At 43.7% G+C, this 11,442-nt stretch overlaps 1 protein-coding gene across 5 annotated transcripts in view; it reads right to left on the reverse strand.

Moving 5' to 3' along the window:
* The window catches only part of elmo1 (engulfment and cell motility 1 (ced-12 homolog, C. elegans)), a 180,025-nt gene that overhangs the window by 119,825 nt on the left and 48,758 nt on the right, over positions 1–11,442 (reverse strand). For all 5 annotated transcript variants that reach the window (XM_014178476.2, XM_045709172.1, XM_045709171.1 and 2 more), the window contains 5 exon segments: positions 7,445–7,582; positions 4,520–4,560; positions 4,267–4,339; positions 4,095–4,145; positions 887–1,056 (listed from right to left, as the gene is read on the reverse strand). In XM_014178476.2, coding sequence (XP_014033951.1) covers positions 887–1,056; positions 4,095–4,145; positions 4,267–4,339; positions 4,520–4,560; positions 7,445–7,522 — 413 coding nt within the window. In that variant the 5' untranslated portion in view covers positions 7,523–7,582.

Here is an 11,442-nt window from a genome sequence, read left to right on the forward strand (position 1 = left end):
CTGGGAAATAGTTTGCCATTTGAGACATAGCCAACTTACTAGGCCCAAAGCCCAGCGAGACAGACCACGCTTTATTAAGAGAACACTGCTTGGGGATGGGGTGGGGCCGCCAGGGGTTTGGTTGGGATGAGGTAGAATGGGGTGTGGGAGGGTATAATTGTAAAAAAAAAAGTGTTGTGATTCTCATTTACTGTACTTATAAAAACAATTGTTCACAAAAAAAGAGAACACTGCTGGGTCAGGACCGGATCTGTGTGGATGATTTGGAGTTTGTCGGTTGTTGTAAGCCAGAGTGTCTGAAAGTGTAAAGCTCAGAGAAACATTGCAGCTGTCAGAGAAAGCAAGGTTGGCACTTTGACAGCATCAGTATCACACGATACGTGTACACAAGATTCTTTATCAGTTAGTCATCGGAGTCAAACACTTTCCGATGAGGATACTCTGAATTCACGTGCTGCACTAGGGTCAGTTTTTGCTCCCTACCCTCTCAGGATGGACAGTGCACCTGCCAAGGCTTCAGTTCCCCAAAACCTGATCTGAGACCTGCTGACTGAACACACCTAGTGTTGTCTGTAGTACTGTGTAGCACACTGGGACTGACCCTGGTACAGACCACGTCACCCTGTGGTACTAAATCCTCCACATAGAACCTCAGAGCCCATCCACTCCATAGACTCTACATTAGTTGGCAGATAGGAGATGAGAATATGGGACTCGGTGGCTTTTACTGGGGGCAAGTCAGCTAACTGTAATTTACAGGAGACTATACTGGAGTAAGAGTTGATCAGAGGAGAGAAGTAAGAGTTGATCAGAGGAGAGAAGTAAGAGTTGATCAGAGGAGAGAAGTCTGAGGTGGAGAAAGGAGGAGAGAAAAGAAAGTACGTACTCTGTACCGCTCTCCACCATCTGTGTGAGCAGTGAGATGCCGTCCAGGTTGATGAACTCCTGGGCGAAGGTGACGTCTCTGGAAGAGTTGGCCAGGTCCTTTAGGGCCTCTAGCTTGGCATCCATACTAGATGACTGGATCCTCTCGTGGAGCTGGCCCGCCATCTGAGACTGGAGAGGAGGGGGACACAGCCGGGGAGAGGGCAGAGAGAGACAGGGTTAAACACTGACCATATGCGCATGTTGAGCAGTCGTCTGAGACTGGAGTTAAAAGGACAGAGAACAGTGTAGGCCTGGCAAGGGGGAAGAGGGAGAGAGTTACGCAGTCAACATACACAGTACACAGTACCAGCGGAGTTGTTGACTTAACGGGCTTCAAGTGCTGGTAAAGACTAGTGTCATTTCTTCCATTATGGATGGAGCGGATAGTACAACATGTGTAAACTACGTCAGGGCTTCCCTTTTTGCAGCCATGTCTTCAGCGCGGACTGTTATTGGCTTCAAGGGATTAGCCAGGCCGCAACAAGTATGCAGAGAAGGTGAAAAAATGGCTATCTAACCCTCTTGTTACGGATACTTTCAACATGTGTATGTATCCTGTGTGTGTGTGTGTATTTCTTTTCTCTCCTTCTCCTCCTCACAGGTGGCAATCATTCCCCAATCAGAAGACACCTGCTCCTTTCCACTTACCCTATCATAGCCCCTTTCCCTTGGTTTAAAACCCCAGTCAGTTGTTTTCTCTGGAGCTCGATCTCTCTGTCACTCATTCTCTCTGAATCTCTCTCCCTCTCTCTTTGTAAAGCTAGATCTCGCTTTTGTTTTTGCACCTACATGTCACTTTGTCCGGTATCCTGTGAGTATTGTATTGTTGTGGTGCATGTTTGTTTGATGGTGGGAAAAGGGGGTACCAGGACCAGTCTCCCATGGGCATACACTACCCGTAGGACAACAGTGTCTAAATACACTAGTTAGAACTGGGCGGACCACCCACTATATTTTTGGTTAGCTGTATTGAGTAGGCTAGTCTAGCTTAGGGGTGTTTTTGGATTATTGTTTCTTTCCTTGGGTCCAGCTCAGCCCCTCTTCCACCCCCCTTTACCGTGTGTTTAACAATAAACCATTAGTGTTTGACGGTAGATTTAAGTTGTCTATGGGAATTTGTTCTCCCTGTTACTTTTTCACTGTTATAATTTGCATGAGTTATGTTACGGGTCTTGTTGCCATCCCCCCTAGACTCTCTCCAGACACGTCTGCATGGGCCTGTCTGGAGAGTTTCACCTCAACAGCAGACACTATTCCAGGCTTTGGAAGAATAACCTCTCAGCCTCTATCTATCCGAGGGATTAGAGGAAGAAGAAGGCAGGAGGAGAAGTGGACAGGAGAGACTAAGATGTCATGATAGTGTCATGACGTTGGCCTCTTTGAGCACAGGGAGGACAGTTGACCCCCTCCCCCTTGCACCATCCCCCAACCTACCTCCCCCCACCCAGTCCCTGTGTGAAGGGGTGGTAAAATTCCAGAGGAGAATCTCTGGCCACATGGCCCATAGAGAGACACATGAAATTCTTCCAACTCACAGAATTGGGGAACCGAACGACATTTATGTTCTGGAGAAGGTATGGAAGATTGGTGAAGAATCCAGCTACGAACTGGTCCGCTTGGTACAATTTTGTGATACTCAGAAGAGACAATATAGCAATATTACCATAAAACTGTTGATATAAGAGCCTCAGCTGTGGGACTTGCATCCACATGGTTGTATAGAATGTATTAATAAGGATAAAGCTATTTTGTAATACATTGAGATGCCTTGTACTGATGTTAATGTGATAGAATGTATTTATGTTCAAAGATTAAATCAGTCATCGGCACGCCCCCAGGGACACAGACAGGACCAGGCGTCATGTGACAAGCCTGTTCTATGTTCACTATAAAACCCCACCCTGATTTACTTTCTTCAGACCAGGGCTCCACTCCATTGCGAGTTGGCCAATAGGTTTGACCATCCAATTCCTCTACTGAAAGTGAACTATACCACGTGGTTAACTTTTAGACTATCGATATCGACAGAATAAGAACAAGTCTTTGATATTAATTAATAGTCTGCAGCTAGAAATTATATAATTGAACGCGAAGACCGACAAAACATCCATTCTATGATGACATTAATGAATGTCGCTTTGAAAGATCCATTCTAACCGAGAGAGAGAGAGAGAGAGAGAGAGAGAACGCGGACAAAACTCTCCAACAGAACGACGCTCCAACAAGGATCCCGACGACACACTGAGCGTAAATATATATTGATTGCAATTGTTCCCGAATGAGTGAGCGTTCATGTGCAAAGGTTTAGCATATCAATTGTTAATATTAATGAACTCTGTGTGCCTCCTCAGCTGAACTTTTTATGACCCTTTGTCTAACAGACCAGCCATGCCTGTTTAGCCCACTAGGGCACATTACTCTACCAATTCTTTGTGATGATAATTACTGTTTGTATACTTTCTGTGAATTATTTAGTTTAGTAAATAAATGATTTTAAGACAATTGATGTATGGATGACTCTTAGTAAAGACTGGGTTCGTGCAGATACAACAATTTACGACGTTTGGAATGAGACTGGACGCGAGGTAAAATACACCATTTAAACCAGAAGATAATCGGCCTATACTATAATAGAATATAATATTATAATATAGGAAAGTTATATATGGAAAATTATAACTTTGTAATCTGAATATTTTCCTTGGTGCCCCGATCTCCTAGTTAATTACAATTAAACGATTAATCAGTTTGATCGCGTGATAATAATTACAGGGAGTTAATTGATAAACATGTCTTCAGTTTAATGGTACCCCAAAGACACGACAATAGGGATGGCAGACACTCTGTCACAATACTCAGTTTCTAACACAATCATCACGTTACAAACAGGAAGGAATGATGACCTAATGATTGTGTGAGTTGAATAAGTAGTACATCACCCAACTTAACCCTAAACTGTGTCTTTCCACTTAACCCTGAAATTCTCCAGTTAACTTTACTATGGAATGTGATGTTCAACTTCACTTTTAAAATGGAGAAAAAGGTAAAAATATCAAAAGGAGATGTAGCTTTTTAACATTAAACTATTGCAGCTCCATGAAGAAAGACTCCCTTCCTCTTTCAGTATGTTTTAGGACAAACTTAATGAATACATAACCCAAACTTACAGGAGATGTTGTCAGTCGCAGTATAGAACCATTCTTTATGTCGTTGCGATTCTGCCAAGACAGGAGAGGGACAACATAGAGGTGGGATTTATAACATTAAATGCTGAGGTGGATTATTATTTATTATTGTTTAGTCCAATATGACAAAGCTAACAAGAAAGTTGAAGCCAACCTTTTCTGTGATGTAGAAATTAGTGGAATCAGCATTTTGCAGAGCAAAGTTTTCGTGGTTCCCCAAAGACCATCTGAAGAAGAAAATGTAAAACATTAAAACGCATTTGAGCTTTGAATTGGAAAAACACTGCATCTCTCAATGGCAGATAAAAACACTCAGTAGGATTTTTATTTAAATACATTACATAAACACAACTACACAGCATTTCTTCAAGGTTATCAGAGACAGAGAGAGAAAAATATTTCCTTACCCTTCGCACACTTCTTTGATAATGGCTGAGAGGGGCTTTTTCTGAGAAAAGAAGAATGAGAAAGTATAGTTCATCCTCATTAGAAAACACAATATCCTTTAAGTACAGCTACTTCAATGGAAGTGGGGGAACAATGACTTTATATTATATGAGATGAATTCAAATAGAACCCCAGAGCATTCCCAGATCTGTTTGTGCCATCTTGCCAACACATATGGTCATTGTCACGCCAGTTGGCAAGATGGCACAAACAGATCTGGGACCAGTCTACGTTTAGAACATGATGCAGGGCGGAGTGGTACAGTGGTCAGTGGTCGAGGAGCTGGACAGCATGGTCCAAACCCTATGTCAAAACAGGTCTAGGTCCTAAATGGCTCCCTATTCCCTACATAGTGCACTACTTTTGACCAGGGTGCCATTTGGGATGCACCCAGATGTTCTGCTGTTGAATCAACAACCATCTGCACATCATAATAGTTCCATAAAAGATTTCAATGGTATGGTGTATAACTATGAAGTCCCTCTCCAGACAGAAGGGACATAGGGAGGGGGTGCATTGTGTGTTTTTGGAGGAGTTGTGAGTTTTAGTGACAGACGGTATTTTATTTATTTAACCTTTATTTAACCAGGTAGGCTAGTTGAGAACAAGTTCTCCTTTACAACTGCGACCTGGCCAAGATAAAGCAAAGCAGTGCGACACATACAACAACACAGAGTTACACATGGAATAAACAAAAGTACAGTCAATAACACAATAGAAAAGTCTACATACAGTGAGTGCAAATGAGGTAAGATTAGGGAGGAAAGGCAATAAATAGGCCATAGCGGCGAAATAATTACAATTTAGCAATTAAACACAGGAGTGATAGATGTGCATAAGATGAATGTGCAAGTAGAGATACTGGGGTGCAAAGGAGCAAAAAAAGGAATAACAATATGGGGATGAGGTAGTTGGGTGGGCTATTGACAGATGGGCTATGTACAGGTGCAATGATCTGTAAGCTGCTCTGACAGCTGATGCTTAAAGTTAGTGAGGGAGAATATGAGTCTCCAGCTTCAGTGATTTTTGCAATTCGTTCCATACTAAAGTATTAATTTTAGTGTAAACATGCATGGAAACACACGCACGAAAACTTAGCAGCAAAAAGTGGACGACATGTCCGTTGGCACCCCAGCTCTCTTCTCCCCCACCCCCCTCTACCCTTACCCCCAGGTCAGAGGCTTCCTCCCTCCCAGCTGCTCCAGCCCCTCTAGCTAGCGTTATCTCATTAGCATGTTCAGTACTTAGATCAATTCTCTGACGCTAAACAAGCAAATGTTTGGGTAGCAGCCTGGGAGGCACAGCAGCAGAGTTCTGGAGAGAAATAAAATGTGGTGCTGCATGATGGAGTGACGCAGAAGTTCTCTCTGAAGAGGCTCTTTAGATTTATATAGAGCTAGTCTCAATGGGATCCAGAGCACTGAGCGGAGCTGGTTTAACACAGTAAGAGTGACTCAATCTCCAATGGAGGCAGGCAGGCATTTGCTGCTAAAGTACAGAGGCCACAGAGGAGAGGAGATATGGAGAGATGGAGAGATGGAGGGAGGAGAGAGGTGAGAGGGAGGGAGGGAGGAGGGGGAGGGAGGGAGGGAGGAGGAGATGGAGAGAGGGAGGGAGGAGAGTAGAGAGGGATGAGAGGGAGGGAGGGAGGGAGGAGAGATGGAGAGGGATCAGAGGGAGGGTGGAGAGTAGAGAGGGAAGAGAGGGAGGGAGGGAGGAGAGAGAGAAGGGGAGGGGAGAGGGAGAGGAGATTGAGGGAGGTGAGGAGGAGGAGAGGAGAGATAGAGGAGGAGGAGAGTAGAGAGGGAGGGAGGGAGGGAGGGAGGGAGGGAGGGAGGGAGGGAGGGAGGGAGGGAGGGAGGGAGGGAGGGAGGGAGGGAGGGAGGGAGGGAGGGAGGGAGGGAGGGGAGAAGGAGAGTAGAGAGAGGGAGGTGAGGAGGAGGAGAGTAGAGATAGAGGGAGGGAGGTGAGAGAGAGGGAGGAGAAGAGAGAGGGAGGAAAAGAGAGGGAGGGGAGTAAAGGGAAAGGGGGATATGGAAAGAGATGGAGGAGGGATAGAGGCAGGGAGGGAGGAGAGATGGAGAGAAAGAGATGGAGGAGGGATAGAGACAGGGGGAGAGGGAGGAGAGATGGAGAGAAAGAGATGGAGGAGGGATAGAGGCAGGGGGAGAGGGAGGAGAGATGGAGAGAAAGAGATGGAGGAGGGATAGAGGCAGGGGGAGAGAGAGAGAGAGAGAGAAAGAGATGGAGGAGGGATAGAGGCAGGGGGAGAGGGGGGAGAGATGGAGAGAAAGAGATGGAGGAGGGATAGAGGCAGGGGGAGAGAGAGAGAGAGAGAAAGAGATGGAGGAGGGATAGAGGCAGGGGGAGAGAGAGAGAGAGAGAGAGAGAGAGAGAGAGAGAGAGAGAGAGAGAGAGAGAGAGAGAGAGAGAGAGAGAAATGCAAATGCATCCAACAAATTTGTTGTCACAAGCTTGATGTAGTCATTGCATGTTATGAATATGGGACCAAATACTGCATTTTTACTACTATAACGCAGATAAGTGAATTTGTCCCAATACTTTTGGTCCCCTAAAATGTGGAGACTATGTGCAAAAAGTGCTGTAATTTCTAAACGGTTCACCCGATATAGATGAAAATACTCTCAAATTAGAGCTGACACTCTGCACTTTAACCTCACAGTCATTGTTTTGCTCAGAAAACTTGGGGGACCAAATAAAACCACCTGCGGGCCGGCCGCCAGTTGGGGAATGATGCTCTAGGCCCTGTGAACAAGACTCGTGTCTGCACTAATCAGAGTCAGTCACAGGACTAGCATCACATAGGAATAACGCCACTGGTTGTCTATTGGGCAATGGACCTCTCTTTTTGATCAGGCACTGACCTGGTCTATCTCCATGAGCTTAGGGAAGGCCCCTGGCCACTCAATGGCCACCTTGACGATGTCGGAGGGCGGTGGCATGATGGCGGTGGAGAGGTATGGAGGTGCCTCACTGTCTCACTGAGGAGCTCTCATCCAAACCTGGAGGGGAGAGAAACAGACAGAGGGGGGTCACGTTAATGGACAGAATATAATAGAATAGACTAGAATTGATCCATTTGCTCAGAAATTCTAAATGTGTTGCTGATACAGTAGTAATCCAACCCACTGCACGAAGAGGCACACTCACAGTCTATATTGAAACCAAGTGACATCAATATTCAAAAGTTCACAAGGTCAGTGATGAAATATTAATGAGAGTTATGATGGAAAAAGTACCCAATTGTCATACTTGAGTAACAGACACCTTAATAGAAAATGACTCAAGTAAAAGTGAAAGTCACCCAGTAAAATACTACTTGAGTAAAAGTCTAAAAGTATTTGGTTTTAAATACACTTAAGTATCAAAAGTAAATGTATAAATCATTTTACATTCCGTATATTAAGCAAACCAGACAGCACACATTTAAAAATATATATATTTACAGATGGCCAGGGGGCACACTCCAACACATCATTTAGAAACAAAGCATTTGTTTTTAGTGAGTCTGCCAGATAGATGCAGTAGGGATAACCAGGGACGTTCTCTTGAATTAAACCATTTCCTTGTCCTGCTAAGCATTCAAAATGTAACAAGTACTTTTGGGTGTCAGGGAAAATGTATGGAGTAAAAAGTACATCATTTTATTTAGGAATGTAGTGAAGTAATGGTATAAATAGCAAAGTACAGATATCCCCAAAAACAACTTAAGTAGTACTTTATAGTATTTTTACTGAAGTACTTTACACCACTGACTAGGGCACAGCTTCCTTGAGGGTATGCATTACACTCACTTATACAGATCCCAGATCAGGCCAAATATTGCAATAGCAAAAGTGCAGTTGGCTTGTTCTGCATCCCAAATTGCACCATAGAGCTCTGGTCAAAAGTAGTGCACAAAACATTAGGAACACCTTCCTAATATTGAGTTGCACTCCCTTTTGCCCTCAGAACAGCCTCAATTCATCGGGGCATGGACTCTACCAGCTGTCAAAAGCGTTCCACAGGGATGCTGGCCCATTTAGACTCAAATGCTTCCCACAGTTGTGTCAAGTTGGCTGGATGTCCTTTGGTTGGTGGACCATTCTTGATACACACAGGAAACTGTTGAGTATGAAAAACCCAGCAGCATTGCAGTTCTTGATACAAACCTGTGCACGTAACACCTACTACCATACCACGTTCAAAGACACTTCAATATTTTGTCTTGTCCGTTCACCCTCTGAATGGCACACATACACAATCCATGTCTCAATTGTCGCAAGGCTTAAAAATCTGTCTTTAACCTGTCTCTTCCCCTTCATCGACAGTGATTGAAGTGGATTTAACAAGTGACATCAATAAGGGACCATAGCTTTCACCTGGTCAGTCTGACATGGAAATGTTTTGTACACTGGGTGTATATAGGGAGTAATTGGGCACAACCAGAACACTGTACCAACAAATAGTACCGACAAATTGTAAACAAACAAATCGATTGACAAAGAAACTGTCATCAAGCAGTTCACTGCGAAAAACTTTGTCCACAATAGTCTGTATGTACGATACCCAAGATATTAAACTACAGCTTAACAGAAAGAGTAAGAGTGGGCCTCCACAGTGGTGATGCTACTAAACCTGACCGCAGCAGCTCATCTCCAGGGGCCAGGGTGTGTCGTGCTTGGCTCTGGGTGATAAGAGCAGTGATGTGACACACAGGGCAGGCAGCATCAGAGGTGTTACAGGCCTGAGGAGCATTAGCAGACACCCACAATTCTCACACACACACACACAACTCACACCCACACACCTCTCACACCCACAACACTCTCACACCCACTTGTGTGCACACACTCATGCTCACTCAGACACACACATTTTCTCTCTGAGAGACACACACACACCTGGCAGTGAACAGTAATCCTGCGTGACTCAGGCCAGGGATAAAAGCGCTGCGTATTACCGAGAAAGCAGAAAGGAAGAGGTTTAGCAGAGAGAGAGATGGATGGAGAGATGGTCTGATTCCCCCTGGCTTTCTCAGATAAGACTGGTTAAGTTGCCGTCTGCACTCAGAGAAGAACGGACACAGACAACGGAATATTTGATTTCAAACCACAAGTGAGGACTTCATCATATGACGACACCAAATGTCCATCCAAAATGGAAATAGTGTATACGGAGTACTGTAGATATAGAATACGTACCAAATGACACCCTATTCCTTAGGTAGTGCACTACTTTTGCCCCCTAACCGATGGGCCCTGGTCAAAAGTAGTGCACTACACAGGGAATAGGGGTCCATTTGGGACAGAAACAGTATACCGAGCACTGTAGATATGTAAAACCCAGCCAAGCAACATTGTGTTATTTATTCAGTATTTCAGTCTGGATCATCTTCACTCCTAAAGGAGAAGCCCCTTTACATATTTAATCCTCTTTCACATGGACCCAGTCCCCCATGGGAGGAAACAATACCACCCTTTTCCCTATGAGCTGCACTAAATTTAACCAGGGCCCATTAGAGCTCTGGTCAAAAGAAGTGCACTATGTAGTGAAGGTTTGAGTCCCAACTGGCACCCTATTTCCTGAACTTTTGACCAGGGCCCTATTAGTGTACTATAGGAATAGGGTGCCATTTTAGGGTGCCATTTGGGATGCACACGTGTGGAGCCTTCATCTCTCACTCTCGCTCTGTTTATTCAAACCTTCCCTACGTCCATCTCTCCCGCTTTCCCTCTCCCCATGCAGTTTATTCCAACCTTACGTCTCTCTCCCTCATGCAGTTTATTCCAGAAAGACAGTCATCATGTCATCTGCCTGGTCTGGTGTACTGTGACTGTGTAGCTCACCCCATAATAAGCACAGCCCTTGTTCAGGGCCCGTTGCCATGGGAGCCATAGCTTCAGTAGACACTAGCTAGCTGCATCTTTACTTCCATCCAGGGTATCACAAAGGCAGTCAGTCACCTTTTGTTTGCTGTCATTTGAATTTACTGAAATTCATAAGAACCACCAGTCTTTTTTACACCATTCAAATAAATCTGAGGGAAATAACGGCCTCTCGGTTTAAACATTGGAGTGTGTATAATGAGAACTTTGAGAAACAGCCTTCAGTGGACGTGTGTGTGTGTGTATATGTATGTGTGTGTGTGTGTGTGTGTAGGGCTGTGACTCAAAAAGACAGCCTTTCTCTGCAACTTAATTATTTCCATTACACTGTTATTATCAGTATCATTTAATTATTATTCAAGTTATTTAAATATAGTCTAGTATCATTTAGAATGTCAGTTGAAATTGTCCATTTTCGTATTGACCAACTTAACCCATAGGCTTCACAGAGTGCTACTATCTTACACTTTGTTTCTGTTTTTTCCTTGTCATGCGGTTTTGAAGGTGTCCATTTTGTTTAAATGTATGTTACTGCTGTCTTAGGCTTATAAGGCCCTGTGTAAAAATGGGAGGTCACAATTCTGTTTGTTCACTTGTTAATTAACATGGATAGGCTTCTTAATAAAACCCATTATTATCATGGCATTATTATTATTATTATTATTATTATTAGGTTACTATTTATAAATATGAATCTACAAATTAAGAAATGCCAGGTTGGAGAAGATCAATTGCATTTTCTAAATAAAAATATATGCCTACCTTGTCTGTTACTGTTTCTGCAAATATAGATATTTTTAATAGGGATCCTATTTCGACACGCAAATCAGTACGCCTGCTATTAGGGCAAGTTGATCTACGTGAAAAAAGAAAGTTCAGAAATAAGTGTTTTTCCTAAAATTAATGTAGGCTTATTTAAAACGGTTTTGCCGGTTATTTTATTTTCATGGTCGTCATCTGTAACCGTTAGTTACACGGTCATTTTTACACGGTTA

This window comes from Salmo salar, chromosome ssa27 (genome assembly GCF_905237065.1).
Source record: "Salmo salar chromosome ssa27, Ssal_v3.1, whole genome shotgun sequence".
Classification (NCBI taxonomy): Eukaryota; Metazoa; Chordata; class Actinopteri; order Salmoniformes; family Salmonidae; genus Salmo; species Salmo salar.